General features: G+C 48.6%; 2 protein-coding genes across 5 annotated transcripts in view; one reads left to right on the forward strand and one right to left on the reverse strand.

Moving 5' to 3' along the window:
* The window catches only part of PDPK1 (3-phosphoinositide dependent protein kinase 1), a 71,369-nt gene extending 59,204 nt beyond the window's left edge, over window positions 1-12,165 (reverse strand). For all 4 annotated transcript variants that reach the window (XR_010935014.1, XM_067706921.1, XM_067706920.1 and 1 more), the window contains exon 1: window positions 12,026-12,165. Coding sequence is in view for 3 of the 4 variants with exons in the window: in XM_067706921.1 (XP_067563022.1) it covers window positions 12,026-12,049 (24 nt within the window). In the remaining variant the exon portion in view is untranslated. The remainder of the gene's footprint in view (window positions 1-12,025) is intronic.
* Window positions 12,166-13,120: 955 nt separating this feature from the next.
* On the forward strand, window positions 13,121-13,435 carry LOC137206380 (large ribosomal subunit protein eL39-like). The gene has a single exon (XM_067705132.1). It carries the CDS (start codon window positions 13,136-13,138, stop codon window positions 13,385-13,387), a length of 252 nt encoding a protein of 83 aa, XP_067561233.1. The 5' UTR covers window positions 13,121-13,135; the 3' UTR covers window positions 13,388-13,435.
* The last annotated feature ends 3,431 nt before the right edge of the window (window positions 13,436-16,866 follow it).

The raw sequence follows: 16,866 nt of genomic DNA on the forward strand, positions 1-16,866 counted from the left end.
CAAATTCATACTAAGATTTATATTATGAAAACATTCATTAAGGAAGTACTCCGGGCTTCCCTGGTGGCGCAGTGGTTTAGAGTCCGCCTGCCGATGCAGGGGACACGGGTTCGTGCCCCGGTCCGGGAAGATCCCACATGCCGCGGAGCGGCTGGGCCCGTGAGCCATGGCTGCTGAGCCTGCGCGTCCAGAGCCTGTGCTCTGCAGCAGGAGAGGCCACAACAGTGAGAGGCCCGTGTACCGAGAAAAAAAAGAAAGAAAGAAATTACTCCCAACAGCTGGAAATGGCCAGTGTAAACGTCCACAACAGGACAATGGCTACTCATGGTTGACCCACAGAGAGGAGTACTACACAGCCACTGGAAGTGGCTCATGCAAAACACTCAGTGAAAAACAGCAGGAGACAAAGCTGTCTCAGATATACGGTCAGGGTCCCAATTTGATTTTTTTTTTTTTAATACAGAAAGGAAACGATGACCCCTGGGTGAAGAAAAGATAGATCTTCCAGTTGGTTCCCAGTACCTATTAACCTTGATGGCTGCAAGGGATGAAATTTGACCTAGGAGGGTCAGCAGATGCAGCACAGGGGCTCCAGGCAGTGAAGGCCTCTGAGGGACCTTATCAACAGCGCACCGACCACAGGGGCCACTAAGTCCTCAATAGACACTGGTAACACCACGTGGGGCCCAGAGACCTTCTGCACTTCCTTCCAGGTCCATCAGTTAATTCATCCAGAAAAGACGTGCGATGTATAAAAAGTATTTGCTAATAAGTAGATGAATAAATTAATATCTTTTAGATACAGATCCTATGTGTGAGGAAGAAATCATTAACTACCACTGGGGGCCCAGTGTGGAAATCCTATTTCTGCTTTTAAAGCTTGTCATCCTAGAGCAGTATCAGAAAAACAGAAGCAATTCAAAGACAGTCCAATCCATATACTTAAGATTCTGTTTCACAGCCAAATAACTTGGATGAAATCTAGAAAGAATATGCATTAAAAGCTTTAGTGAAAAAGCTTTTCAGTAAAATCTATTATTAGTCAGAAAACAATAATATCAACAAGCTCTCGCCTTCTGTTTTACTAAAATAATTTAACATATTAAACTTGCCAACTAAGAAAAACTGAATTTCTAAGCTCAAGTCACATTAATTATATACCACTTAAATATGAATCTTTCCTTGGGAATTAAACTCATTCAGCAAACGTTTTTCCCCTGCAATCTAGTTTGTGAATCTGAGTGATACCTAACTTGATCCAAAGCAATTTATCTTGAAAGTTAGGTGATGTGGTGAGGCCAGCAGGTACTGAGCTGTTTCCCCTTCTACTCAGAGGAGCTGAACCCTGGGGCTCCTCTTTCCCACTCTCCAGCTTCCAACCCCGGCTCCTTAAAGGAAACCTCCCTCAGCCTCCAAGACTGAAAGGTCAAGGGCTGAAATAAAATCTAGAGCACATGGGCACTTCCAATGAAATGAGAACCGTTCTCTAGGGTTCCAGCCCTCCCAACCCCTCCCCTCCAGCCCCTCCTTCCCCTCTCCTGCGCTGGGGATCCTCAGCAGCCCCGTTATGTTCCCCTTGCTGACACTGACCCACCAGCCATGCCCTCTCCTCCTCCTGTGTCCTTCAACCTCAGTGGGGACTGCACTGTAATCTGTCCTTGCCGGCCCACAGCTTGTGCCCCTCCCCCAGCAAGGTGCATGATCCTTGAGAGCAGCAAATGGACCTGTTGGAACTTCCTTAAAATGCCCTAGATTTTGTTTACCCTCCATTGGTGTTTCCCACACATAAACATACAACCACAGTGATATGGATAACTGTTCTAATCACCCTAACAGATTATCCTGTTTTTTTTTTAAAAAAAAAGCCAGATTAATGTGGTCAGACTTTTGTTTTTTAATCCTCTGAAGCTCCTCTCTCTTTGAAATAGGAGAAAAACAAACCAGCCCCCAGAATGCCACTGGCCATACATATCAACATCATCTGGCAGGAACACCCTTCCAGCAGTGTAAACTTATATGGTTTTGCAACGGAAGGAGAGAGACCCAGCTTATTTCTAACTAAGAATGCCTATCCCGACACCTGAAAAGTCTCCTTTAACAGATGCTTTCCTTTCCTGGGCCTTTATCTGCAAATTCTGGATAACAAGTTTCTTATTGGGAACAATAATGGCCAACTGAGACAGAGAGAGACTTTGTCCCACTGTTAACCGCTAACTCCCACAGAAGAGCTTCACAACATCATCAGTGTGCAAAGAAAGATCTATTTTGTCTAGCATGACATTCATCCACACCTCCACCAATCACCAACTTAAGAGTTCAGTTACCAGAAACAAAGAGAGGAGGAGGAAGGAAAGAAGAGCAGGCCAGGCCAGTCCAGTCTCTATTTCACCTTCTCTTAGCCAACCCCAAACATGTAAACAGCCTCCAGACTCCTAGAGTCCTAGGGAGGGACTTCAATGCCTTCAGGCCTCTCCGTCATTTTCTTCATAGTGCTTTGCCCTTTTATCAGTGCCCTGCTCTTTCTTCCCACAAATTCCTACCTTCATAACTGTCTTGTTTTTGCTGTGGTCATATGGAAACGACGTTGGAGGGGCAAATCCATAGATGGGTGGGAAAACAAACCAAACTCATGACTTTCCTGAATATGCCTATCTTCAGAGTTCTGGGCTAGAAGAAACTCCAAACTCTGTGCTTGTTTCAATCTAAAAGTCTCAAAGTAACAGCCCACAAGTCAGGCCGTGACTCAAGACCTTTAGACAGTAAACAACACCATAGCTTCACTTGAAAGAAAAAAAGCTAGAGAACATACCAAAGCTAACCACCTACTTTCACAAGGACCAGGTGATACAGATCTATCCTCCTACCTGCAAAGAAAGCACAAAGAGACTGAGCACACAGGACCTGAGCAGATCACGGCAAATGCTAATTAGATCACAAATAGCAGCTTCCAAATACTCCGGAGGGTCACGGGCCTTCCCCGATTAGAAAGCGTTTCTATCAGTGGGTTCAGGTTCACTCGGCACCTGGGGACATCTCTGAACCTGCACAGTGTCCTGGGGGCGTCCATGCCTGCATAAAGGGGCCAGAGCAGGCAGGCACCTGGACCCCATGCCAGCTCTGACCTGGTACATAAGTCAGAAGCCCACCAAGTCCCAAGTGTCTTCATCTGGAAACCAGAAGGATCCAACTGAGTAAGCATGAAGGTCCCTCCCAAAATAAAAATACTGTGGTCATCCTATGACACACAAACAACAAGTATCAGAGAGCAGAGCAGGGCCATAGGCCTAATTCCAGTCAATCAGAACTAATCTTGTTTCATCTTTCCAGTGATAAGTCATGTGGACATCAGGCACTCCTGATACATGCACTAGGGGCACCCAACTTCCTTGGGATTCTTCCTGAGTCCATAACCCCAGTTTCATCAACAAAAGACATCAGACAAACCCAAACTGAGGGACAGTCTATGAAATACCTGACCAGTACTCTTCAAAAGCATCAAGTTCATGACAAACAAGGAAAGACTGAGAAACTGTCATAGAGCAGAGGAGACCAAGGAGACCCGACAACCAAATGCAATGTGGTACCCTGGATGGGACCCTGCAACAGAAGAGGACATTGGGGGGAAACTGAGGAAATCCCAATAGGTTTGCAGTACAGTAAATAGTGTGGCACCAATGTTGAAGTCTTAGTTTTGACAGATGTGGCAGGGTTGTATAGATGTTAACATTGGGGAAGTGGGATGATGGGTATTATGGGAATTCTGTGTTGTGTTTGCAACCTTTCTATGTATCTAAAGTTATTCCAAAAATCAAGTTTATTTTATTTTTTTAATATTTATTTATTTATTTTGGCTGCTCCAGGTCGTAGTTGCGGCACGCGCAATCTTCGTTGCGGCGCGTTTAGTCGCAGCATGCAGACTCTTAGTTGTGACATGCAGGATCTAGTTCCCTGACCAGGGATCGAAACCGGGCCTCCTGCATTGGGAGCGTGGAGTCTTACCCACTGGACCACCAGGGAAGTCCCTCAAGTTTATTTTAAAAATAAGTTTGTTTGGAGGCTATTTTGATAGCTTCAAGCAAACTTAAAGGATCTGAAAACATCCTGTGTCATTAAAAAACCTGACTCAGGGGAATTCTCTGGTGGTCCAGTGGTTAGGACTCTGCGATTCCACTGCAGGGGGCACGGGTTCGGTCCCTGCTCAGGCAAGCAGTGCAGCGCGGCCAAAAACAAAAACAACAACAACAAAAAACAACTTGACTCAGAGTCCATACTGAATACTAATTTGAAAAATACAGGGCTACTAAAGGAAAATAATACACTTGAAAGGAAGGGAAAAAACCTGACACTGAATAAATTCAGTATAAATTTCCAAATACCACCACCTTCATCATGCACTGTCCAAAAGACATCCGTGTTTGAAAGCACAGCAGGTCTCCCCGAGAAAGCACTAGGCAAGCACAGCTACCTGGTCTTCCCAGCACACAAAACGGCACTCCCTCCTTGAACTTCCTCCACGGTCAGCCACTTCCCTGCTCCCCTGTCCTCCCGGTTGCCCCTGCCAGGAAAGCCCCCCTGCTCGGTGCACCCCGGGGCCAGGTTCTTCTGTGTTCTTCACTGCAGCAGCCTAACAAAGGCCGGCCACCCACTCCTGGCAGGGCACTGCCCTCCCTTCTGGCCGCACTGCTAACCATTTCCCCTCAGCCCCTGAAGCGGGGCCATGGTTAAGGGAGTCACAGAGGGGTGAGAGCGCGCACGTAGGCTGCCCCCCACCCACTAAGCTGCACATCAGTTCCTTTTTACCCAAGGATTCCTTCAGGGCATGAGCATGGAGCCCTGTTCTGTTGATGTCTATTCTCCTAACTCACCACCTGACCATCCTCACCCACCCACCACCCACCCCCCTCCGAAACACAAAGCTCAGTGCCAGTGCTTCTGGGTAAAAGAGTTTTCTAAGATTTAAAAAAAAAAAAAAAAAGCACTTAGATTGTATGAGTTTTGTTTTTATAGGAATGAAAATAAATGTATTTGCAAATAAAATCTATATTTAGATGCACAATTTTAAAACTGTCTATCTGATAATAACAACTATGTACATACAATCGGCAAACTATAATTTTGACCAATGAAAAAAACCCATGAAAGAAAAATGCCAAATTGCAGGAAGAAAAAAATGAGTTAACAATGGAAAAAGAGAGTAGTATGGGCTGAGCTTCTGAGACTGTGCAGTGAGGAAACAGTTTATTCTCTCAGTCTCCAGTCCAGGCTAAGCCACAGGCCACTCTGACAGAAAAATGCAGAATGGCTAAGGGCTCACCCTCTAGGAAGGAAGCCGGTTAATAATGACAGGACCCCAGAAATGAGCAGTTATCAAGCTTCCTGGCTTGCTAACTTACCTGCTTCCCCGGGGCCTAGCTGCTACGGATCAGACTTTCCTAAGAACATGCCTGAGCAGAGCCAGTATTCGGGCAATTTTCCCAAAGACTGGGCTGTTCCCACCATTTCCCATAGGAGAAGCACTGCTCACGGCCAGTGCTGGCACACACTTAGGTCTGAAGTTCCCATCCACTCCCGCCCTCCTCCTAGGTTGGTGGCTCTCTCACTCACACTCGTTCACCCCATATCCGTGCACAGGTGCATGGCAGGAAAACCCAAGACAAGGTGGGCTTCTCAGACACTGAGTGTTGGGATCCCCCAGGACCACCAACCGCACAACCATCTCAGGAAGGTGGAGCCCCTCACAGCCAGGGGCACAGCTGTGGCACTGCACACACCCACAGAGCATGTGCTCCTCTTAAGACAGGATGCTCTTAGAAATTAGAGCAAAGCCAAGAGCTGGGAAAAGCTGTCTCTGACCTTACCCAAAGCAGCAAAGAGAGGTGTGCCAAAGGGACCGCAGAGCAGGGTGGCTGCTTCCGTCATGAGGGGAAAGCACCTTGGCTTCTGGTCAGAGAATGTGCTAGGGTCATCCTGATCCTCAGGGCCCACCTGCCGGGTCCACAAAGCCGACGCTGGCTCTTCTACAGGTTAGATACTCAGGGTCTGACCACATGAGGACAGTGGTCCATGGCAGGGCTCATCCCTGCCTGTTGGCACAGCAGGGTAGCAGTGCCAACTTGGAGAGCCTCAGCCCAGAATACTATATGCCTGACACTAACACTTACTAATCCAGATTTAACCTGACATTTGATCACCAAAACTTCCCAGGAAGGACTGTAGTATAAAAAGGAACCAATGGCTTTCAAATACAACCTTTCAAGGGTTGAAAGGTGGTAAAAGGGTAGGTGGTATAATATATAGAGAGAAAAAAGAGCCATCCCCTTTTTGAATTATATTTCCTTAGACAATGAAGAAATGGTACATGGGACCATGTTTTTAACCATCGGACTTCTTTCTAGTTTGGAATGCTTTCATATTAAGCAACAAACAGTTTATGATGAGACCCTCCGTCCCTCAAACACATACAGCTCTGAACACAGGGAGTCAGAATACACATGCAGGATTCAGAGATGTCTTCGTTAATAAATAGCAAAAATGGTAAGACAGGCTTGTCACAAATATGCCGGGTATGAGAACCATGAAGAGAAAGCGTGAAAGAGAGTAACAGAAACCATCTAGACTCCAAGTTTAGAAAGATATATACATAACAAGGTACAGAACCTGTTTTAGAGAAACAGAACATTGAATATATAACAAAAGCTGATGCAGACCAAAGGGCGGTAGCAGGGGACACAAAGAAGCTGATTGGCCAGAAAAGGCTTCACAGCCTGGGGGTGGGGAGGCCAGTGTGTTTCCACTGAGGGGAATTTCTTCAGGCAAAGAGGAAGGGCCTAAAGAGGAGAACCTGGCAGCCGAGAACATCCTGGACACTGTCCTGGGCTTTATAGGCTGGGAAGAGAGGCCACATGGCACGGGCAACTGAGGGACGCTCGCGGAGGAGGAGCTAAGTGACAAGCCAAGAAAAGCAGGGGAAGTCACAGGAGCATTGGAATTTGGGGACCCCCACCAGCAACTCACTTCCTCACCAAGAAAGGGAAAACTAGGAAGAAAGCGTGTCAATGTTTTCAGCCCCACAAGCGACAGTGTGTGATGAGCACGCAGTGCGGCCATCCCCCTCCAGACATAACTACTTCCTTCACTGCAGGAGGGTGTCCACAGCCACGCCACCATCGAGCACAAGAACCGACTGCATTTCAGACCCGGTGCAAGAGCAAGGTCTGCAAGGTAAACCTTCCCCTGGACGGGGCAGAGTTCCCAGGTCCACGGCAGCCCGTGTCTTCCCAAATCTTCCAGAAACAGGGAGGGAAGATAGAAAAGTTAACTCCAAGCCCCTTTTCCCACAGGTTTCCACTGCAGGTCAAAGCACTAAGGAGAACTTCAATGCGACTTCAAGCGACTTCAAGCCTCCCAGCGAATCTTATCAACCATCTTTGACAGGATCCAATATTAGGCTGTCACTTTGAGATACAACTCCTGCTGCAGTAAAATTAATTCCAAAAAAGAAAAACAGGTTGAAGAATGAGACTTTAACAATGAATTCATTGTTAAATAAGCTTTTACCCGGATGAATTCTGCCCGAAATACTGCCGAGAGAGACACACACACAGCCTCTCATCAGCCCTCTCCAGTGTGGGCAGACCTGCCACCAGCTCCATAAACAGGCGGAAGACAGGGACCTCCAGACATACCTTCAAACCACATCTTTAAATATTTCGAAGGCTGCAAGTGGCTGGTACAGAGGGCACACAATCCTATCTGTAGGATAGAGGAGGTCACCAGGCCACCAGGAACTATGTGCCCACCTTCATCAGGCCCCTCAACTACATTACAGATGGAAACCACACTTGTTTGTTCTTCTGTGGGCCATGCACCCAGTCATGAGCTGCTAAGGTCAGATTTGTCCCTCTTTTTCACACACAGAGTTTGCAGTGCTGTTCAGTTCTCACTTCTGTGAGCCTATGTGTAATCCAACTATTTAAAAAGAAACCTGAATCAGTTGCTCTGATAAGGGATCTGAAGCCCACAAATGTAAACGCTTTATAATGAACTCTCTCTCTTAACACATTCAAAACAACTTGGAATTTCTTGGGATAAAAATTCCATTTTAGGGACTTCCCTGGCGGTCCAATGGTTAAGACTCTGCACTTCCACTACAGGGGGCACGGGTTCAATCCCTGGTCGGGGAACTAAGATCCCGCATGCCATGTGGTGTGGCCAAATAATAAATAATAAAATTCCATTTTAAATTAGGAAAATTTTCTAGACCAAGATGATGGAAGCAGACTTCATGCAACTATATAAATGCAACCAGCGTCGAGCACAGAAAACAGACCCCCCCACCCAAGAACCACCATGAACCCAACAGGCCTTTCTCCTCTAAGACATCATCATCAGAACATGTCCCCCACTGCTCTTGAGAAAATGCCCTCTGCCTGTTGTTTCATCTAGAGACTGGATACACAACTGGTTCTCAATATTCAAGTTATTTTTTTTAAAGGGTTTGGTATCACAGTGAACAACAATGCAATCCAGTTACGGAAGAATGCACTACTGAAAAGGCCTTAACAACACATGTCCAAAACTTACAGTTTCCACACCAGCACTTCCTCCCCGGTGATCTGCCCTTTGAACCTGCCTTCAAAACAACTGCTCCACACCCCTATGGCCAGCTGTCATCACAAGGGCAGGCGCAGAGCAAGCACACGTTGGCCCCAACGCTCACACCTGCTGAGGGAGTCATTTCTGCATCAAGTGTTCCTCAGCAGTGGCTCCTTGCTCCATAGTCACAGAAGTGAAGTATCACGTGGGATTCCATCAAAGTCCATTTCCACAGAAGATACTTCTCAGGAAGGGACAAAGTGTAGGGCCAGTGGAGGATCTCCTCACACCATCAACTCAGAAGGGACCAACTTTGTTCGCCCCCTCATTTCTGCAGCGCTTCCCAGTTCATTACACACTTGCCCTACGTGCACCCAAACCCCGCGTTAGGTGGCTCAGCAGACAAGGGCACAGATTGAAGAGGGGGACCCACCCAGGAGCTGCCTTTTCCTCCTCCGCAAACGTGTGCTAAAGGCAGCCTAGACTGTGTATACTGACTCAACTCTCAAGTGCCACCGCCAGTCCACCCCACCCCCCACCTCCGTCATTGTAACCCATTATCCTGTAGTATGTTCTCCGTTACACTTATCATTATATAAATATACCTTACATATCTTAAAAAAAAAAAAAGGGCAACCTAGAGGCCAAGTCCTGCTTTGAAGAGCTGCCCAAGGCCTCTTTTCAGGTCCCATATCACCACAAGCTGCTGCTGTGATCCCTCTTATAAAACGCATGTCAGAAGAGTAGAACAAACCTACACTTCCACCTTTTATTAGTATAGGGACCTCACCTTGCCACCTCTGGACTCAGCTCAGTAAGTGCTGTAGGGATGTCACAAATACATCACACTGCACGAGGCCACATGAGAAGCTCCCCAAAAGGGTGTGTGAAAATCAGAACCCACTTCTTTCCATGTTCTCTGCCTTCCCCACTGGTTTCCCACACAGATGCAGTCACCCTTGCAAAAGCCACCCTAGAGTGTGCAAGGAACCACTCTCCCTAATCAACAGTTTTACCTTTAACAAAATCGTTGCACAATTTTTTAAGAAGCAAGGATTCCAAACCTCACCCATTCAGAATATCAGCCCTCAAATAAGGAGGGACCAGAGACTCTTTCCAAACAGCTGCTTTCTGACAGTGTGAGGCTGAAACAGGCTCCAGGGGTCACAGAGTTCAGCCATCTGCCCAAAGAAATAGCTAAGTGTGCTGTCCTTCCACGAGAAGATGTCCCTCCTGCCTCCCACACGGCAGTCCGAGGACACGCACAACCCCCAGGAAGACGTCCTGGGCAGTGGTACTGAGGACTTCCCCAGACAGAGGGCTGCGACCCTCCCTCAGGGCGCCCCTCCCAGGAGGGGCAGGGTGGCACCCAGGCCTCTGCCATCGCTCAGACATGGGTTCAAACTGCACTCTATGTATTAGGCGGGTACTTAACCTCTCTGCACTGTGGAAGCTGAAGTTTCTGCACCTGTAAAATGGGAGCGACACCTATCTCACAACACTTTTGACAGAAGTCAAGCAACACAGTGTGAGCTATCTTGCAAAGTGCCTGCCTTGAAGTAAGTGCTCAATAAATGGTTCTGACAGCCTCTGGCTCACCGTAGTACCAAACTGGGCTGGGCCATTTCCAGACTTCTCAACTCATACTGCTCCCCCGCTGGCTGTACACATGTAAAGAAGAGGGAAAGTAATTGGGACGGGGCCTCTCCTAAAGTGCCACCTTAAAAATCCAGGTGCAAACTCACTTGAACAGTGCAAATCTATCTGTCCCCAGATGAAAAATCCACTACTGGGGGCATCTTTGCCATTACTGACGGGAAATACAGCATATTCTCACATACATGTGGACAAATGTAGCTGATGAAAACACAAAAGCCTAGTTCCTCTCACTTCCTGATGGGGAGGTCCATCCTGTATTCTGTAATTCATTTTTTCTCACTGGATTCCAGTCTTTTTGTACTAAAAAGCTGCCTTCTGCAAAGAAACTCCAGATGTCAAGTGTCCATCACATGGAACCTCCAAGACTATGACACGATATGCTCTTTTCCTCTTCCCCTGTACGCCATCAGAGCGCACACCTTGTACTGCAACAGCATCACTGTGTGAAAGTTCGTCTTACAAACTTCCACGATCACTGTCAGCCCCAGCCGCCACTGAGGTCCGCCAAGCAGCCTAACTCGTGTTTTTGCGCGTTAGCCCAGGCACCCCGCGGTACAGCCACACATGTCGCAAGAGTCAAAGGCATCCCTTGGCCTTTCACCATTTTTCTCAACTGAACAGGTCCTCCTCCTCTCAGACTTCAGAGTATCACCCATCTCTACAAACCGGAGTTCTCAACCTCAAGTCCATGGACCAGCTCCAGAAGGATCAAGAGCCTCCTGAAGTAACTACAAAATTCAGTAAAGCCGTGCCGTTTTCTCAGGAGGGGACTCAGATCTTGCGTCAGACTCTCAAAAGGGCCCATGACCCCTCAGAAAGATTAACAGCCGCTACCGTGGAAAATAAGGGGTAATGTAAATTTCTTGGGTCTTCCCTCATTTAAGGGATTTGGCTTTTGAACCAGACTTTGCAAGCGATCTCGATATTCTTCCATTCTTCACATTCGCATACAAGGTATAAATCCTTAAACCATCTTCCCAAGACTCCCGAACTTAACCGAGGGCAAACATAAAAACACTAGGGATACTTTTAGCAACAGAGAGAAAACACAGAAACACTAACGATACTTGCAACAAAACATTTAACCCAACAAGTGCTTTATCTCTTTCCTTCCCCCTAAAATCCCTCCGCCCGGTCAGGCTCACTTGCCCGCGGTGGTGGTTTCAAGCCCGGCCTCGAGGAGGCTTCCCATCACGCCAATGCCGGTGCCGGAGCGGAGCCCCAAGGCATGAAAAGCACCGAAACGCCACCCCACCGGGCCGGGAAAGGAGCATATCGAGTGTATCAGACTCCACCCCAACCGAGAATTCGGAGGGACCCGAGCATCAGGTGCTTCGAGCAAGAACTCGCACGTCCCGCTTTCGCTGCGAGCGGAGGCACTGGGACCCCGTCCCAGGTGAAGGCCCGAGGCGGTTCCTCTGCAGAAAGAACGAAAGGTAACCCCGGAGGCCTGACTCAGGCCGCGCCGCGCCGAAAACAAACTTTCCAAGCACTTCCACCGCGACGGGCCGGTGACACCTCCCCGGCCTCCCCCGCCCTCCGCGCGCCTGTCAGCGACCCCGCCGGGCCGGCGCCCGCCTCACCCGGGCCAGGGCTTCCTGCAGCAGCCAAGCGGCGCCCCCACGGCGCCCAGGGTCCCAGGTCCGGCCGCTCGCCGCAGGTGAGGCGCCGCCCGGCCCCCGGAACCGCGGGCCGCCCCGCCGGGCCCCGGCGACCGCCGCGCTTGGCAGGGTGACGGGCCGGCGCACCCGGGCGGCTGCCGCGCACTCACCAGCTGGCTGGTGGTCCTGGCCATGGGCCCCGCGCCTGCACGGCGACTCCCCCGCAGCGCTGCGTGGCTCAGCGCCTCCTCAGCGTCCTCCTCCCCGCAGCGGAGCTCCAGCAATGGCCGCCCGCATCCTGCGCCCGCCCCGCGGCCTGCCGCCCCCAGAGCCGCCCCGCCCCCGCGCGACGCCAGGCGGGACTTCCGCCACGCCGCCGCCACCGCCGCCGCCCATTGGTCAGACTCGCCGTCGCTCTGCCGCTGCCCTGGCCAGCCCCGCCGGCGCCTCCGAGCTGCATTTCCGGGTTGGGGCCCGGCAGGCGGGAGAGGCTCGGCCCCGCCTCGGGCGCGGGGGGTTTGGGGGGAGCTCCGCGCGAGCCAATCCCAGGGCCGCGGGGCGGGGCCGGGCGCGGAACCGGGCGAGCTGTCATCCCGGCTGCCAGACAGGAAAACTGAGGCTCGGTGGGGTCGGCCCCGAGGCGGGAGTGGGGCTGGACTCCAACCATGCAGCTTCGACTCCGGAGCGGGGCTCTGAGTAAAACATCGAGAGGAGCAACTTCACTAGTTGCAAAACTAAGAAGTGTTCGCGGAAGGAAATCTAGACTTTAAAGCCATAGCTAGAAGACAGGAAACAATCCCATCTCATCACTGCTAATAGTCCCAGGGACACCTTAAGAACTTTCTACTCTGCTTATAAATTTTTTTGGAGCTGTTGTTGTTGACGATGATGATGTTGAATTTTTTGGTAGTTGTTATTGTTGTTGATGACGATGATATTGTTGCTTTTTTAAATTGTGGTAAAATACACATAAAATTTACCACCTTAACCATTTTGGAGTTCAGTGGCATTAAGTACATTCATTCAATTTGTTCTAAGATGATGTTGTTTCAAACAAAATTAGAATCGCCTTGTTACCTGAAGGTTTGCATATTTTAAAATAACTTTTTTTCTATTTCCAAAAGAAATACATGTTCATTTTTTAAAATAATGATTTAGACAATACAGAGAAGTAACCGTAAGATAAATTAATCCTTCATCCCACTGGCCAGAATTAATTGTTGATTAGCACTGATGGCTGCGAACATTCACTTGGTGCTTACTCTTATTAAGGAATTTTCATGTCTAGGGCTTCCCTGGTGGCACAGTGGTTAAGAATCCGCCTGCTGCTCTTTTCTCATCCCCCATCCTATGTGTGGTTGAATTTGCTCCTCGCCATGTCTTCTCACAAGACTTTCAGGATCAAGCGATTCCTGGCCAAGAAACAAAAGCAGAATCGTCCCATTCCCCAATGGATTCGAATGAAAACTGGTAATAAAATCAGGTACAACTCCAAGAAAAGACATTGGAGAAGAACCAAGCTGGGTCTATAAGGAGCTTCACATATGAGGTGGCACACATGTATGCTATCAAGGTCAATTGCATCTTACTGTATCAGAACATCACTAGTGTCTGGAACAGCTGCCTGTGTTTGATGGGAGAAATGGAATGGCCCTCTCCTCTTTTTTTGATCTTTCCTCACCACTGTTCACTGTGTAACTCAGAAATAAATATGAAACCTTTTGTTGGAAAAAAGCAAAAAAGAATCTGCCTGTCAATGCAGGGGACACAGGTTCGATCCCTGGTCCGGGAAGATTCCACACGTCGCGGAACAACTAAGCCTGTGCACCACAACTACTGAGCCTGTGCTCTAGAGCCCGCGAGCCATAGCTACTGAGCCCACGTGCCACAACTACTGAAGCCCACATGCCTAGAGCTCGTGCTCCACAACAAAGAGAAACCAACCATAATGAGAAGCCTGCACACTGCAACAGAGAGTAGCCCCCGCTCACCCCAACTAGAGAAAGCCCGTGCCCAGCAACAGTCCCAATGCAGCCAAAAATTAATTAATTAATAAAAAGGCAAATGTAACCCCTATCCCTCAGAAGGCTCCCGCTGTTTTGTTTTTTTTTAATTTATTCATTTATTTATTTTTGGCTGCGTTGGGTCTTTGTTGCTGCCCATGGGCTTTCTCTAGTTACGGCGAGCAGGGGCTACTCTTCGTAGCAGTGCACGGGCTTCTCATTGCGGTGGCTTCTCCTGTTGCGGAGCATGGGCTCTAGGCACTCAGGCTTCAATAGTTGTGGAACACAGGCTCAGTAGTTGTGGTACACGGGCTTAGTTGCTCTGTGGCATGTGGGATCTCCCCGGACCAGGGATCAAACCCGTGTCCCCTACCTTGGCAGGCGGATTCTTAACCACTGCACCACCAGGGGAGGCCCAGGCTGCCGCTGTTTTGATACTCACTGTTTTCACTTACCAGTGTATCATCGTGTACCCTGTCTAGCTCCCCTGATATCTGATTGCTGCCTTCCTCAGTTGTAAGGACTACAGAGGACCCCACTGGAGGAAGCCTAGAGTCTATAGATCCATGTATTGATCAAGCTCCCTCCTGACACTGAAGTGGTTCCCAGACTTCTACCTCATGAACAAGGCCCTGCATGTCAATCCAGGCACACGCTTACTTCTTCCCTTAGTAAATTCTTAGTAGACGTAATTGCTGGGTCAAAATGCCGGTATCCCCTTCAGGACTTTTGCTGCAAATTGCTATTTGCCTACCCCACTCTGAGAGTGAGACACTCTCACCCTCAGGGGACACAAAGACAGGTCCAAGGTAGACACTGCTCTGGCTCCCATACCAAGCCACATCCAACATTATACTACATCAATAACAACTACTGCATATTAAGAGCAGTGTATTGGATTTTGCCTCAAACAATAGGTACTATGACCATTTCCATTCTTTACATGAGGAAACCAAGGCTTCAGTGACTTTGTTATTCTTGGTCACAGAGTTACTAGGTTACATAGCACAGGACTCAAAACCAGTCCCGACCAACACCGACGCCCTGCTCTCGGCCACTGGGCTCAACTGCCTCCCAACAACTCTTATTTTCTATTTATTTCAATCCTCACAAAGTAATAATACTTTATCCTCAAAGAATGCTAACCACTTTATCTTCTCGCCACAACCTTGAGATACTCAATGTTTATTACCATCTTACAACTGAAGAAATTTGCCAGACACAACGTTAAATGTGAATGTAAATATATATATAGCTATAGAGTCTAAAAATATATATCTTGGGACTTCCCTGGCCGTCCAATGGTTAAGACTCTGCACTTCCAATGCAGGGGACGTGGGTTTGATCCCTGGTCAGGGAACTAAGATCCCACAAGCCCCGCGGCATGACCAAAAAATGTGTGTGTGTGTGTGTGTGTGTGTGTGTGTGTGTGTGTGTGTGTATCACAAGCACCCTTTCTCAGAAAGTTACTGAAGCATGAGCTCCACCAAATGAGGGGGTAAGCACACAGATGGGCAATAAAGGGAAGTCCCAGGAACTGTCCATTCAACAAGCACGTATTGCACCTCCCCTCCATGCCAAGCACTGTGGTAGACATTGGCAATTCACTGGTGAACAAAACACAAAAATCTCTGCCCTCGTGGCACTCTGATACCACCGGTGGGGTGCAGGGGGGGGCAGCAACCATAATAAATAAGCACATCTTATGGGATGTTGGAAGGTAATAAGTCCTGTGGGGAAGAAAGAAAATCAGGTAAGTGGGGCAAGGAGTGCCCAGGGAGAAGGTGCAATTGAAATGGATAATGGGGAGAAATCCCAAGATTCCTCAGACCCAAGGGAAGCGAGCAGGCTTCAGAGGGCTCCCCCAAAATAATGAAAATGATAGATTCTATGATAGGTTTCACCACATTAAAAAATTGAATTAAGAAGCTGACAGACAGGGCTTCCCTGGTGGTTCAGTGGTTGAGAGTCCGTCTGCTGATGCAGGGGACACGGGTTCGTGCCCCGGTCCGGGAAGATCCCACATGCTGCGGAGTGGCTGGGCCCGTGAGCCATGGCCGCTGAGCCTGCGCGTCCGGAGCCTGTGCTCCACAACAGGACAGGCCACAACAGTGAGAGGCACGCGTAATGCAAAAAAAAAAAAAGAAGCAGCTGACAGATGAGAAAAACTTCAGAAAAACAGCCACACCAAAAACGAAGCACACGTAACTTCCCTGGTGGCACAGTGGTTAAGAATCTGCCTGCCAGTGCAGGGGACACGGGTTCAATCCCTGGTCCGGGAAGATCCCACATGCCACAGAGCAACTAAGCCCGTGCACCACAACTGCTGAAGCCCGCGAGCCTAGAGCCAGTGCTCTGCAATAAGAGAGGCCACCGCAGTGAGAAGCCCGTGCACCACAACAAAGAGTAGCCCCTGCTCGCCACAACTAGAGAAAGCCCATGCGCAGCACCGAAGACCCAACAGAGCCAAAAATAAATAAATAAATATTAAAATAAATATAAAAAAAAGAAAGAAAGCACAATCGCAGTTCACGAGGGAGCTCACTCATCTCAGCACTGAGTGATATTACAGGCATAACACAGATGCACTGATTCAACCAGTAATACTATACTCCACCCTGGCAGGACCCCGAGAGGAAGTGGGGTATGAGAGAGCAGAATTCTCACCTATTTTAACAGAAAGGCAATAGATAATGACTACAAGTGATAAAGCAAATCATAAAGTACAAAGACATTACTTCGAAAGATGGACAGAAATGATAGGAAGAACACTTACACCAGTGGTAAGTGGGCTGTGAGTAGGGAGCTATGTGGCGGGGGCTGCTGCTTTTCATTACAAGCCTTTCTAGGGCTGTTTGGCCTCTTAAACATTGATGCAAATAATGATTAATAAATTGGTATATCTTCTTCACGGAAATTCTAAGAAGCTCTCACTTGTGAATGTAAAGCTGTGTGAGGATGTCTATGACCACATGGCTTTAATAAGAAGCAAAAAACATAAAAGAAAA

The sequence above is a fragment of the Pseudorca crassidens genome, chromosome 15 (genome assembly GCF_039906515.1).
Source record: "Pseudorca crassidens isolate mPseCra1 chromosome 15, mPseCra1.hap1, whole genome shotgun sequence".
NCBI classification, from domain to species: domain Eukaryota; kingdom Metazoa; phylum Chordata; class Mammalia; order Artiodactyla; family Delphinidae; genus Pseudorca; species Pseudorca crassidens.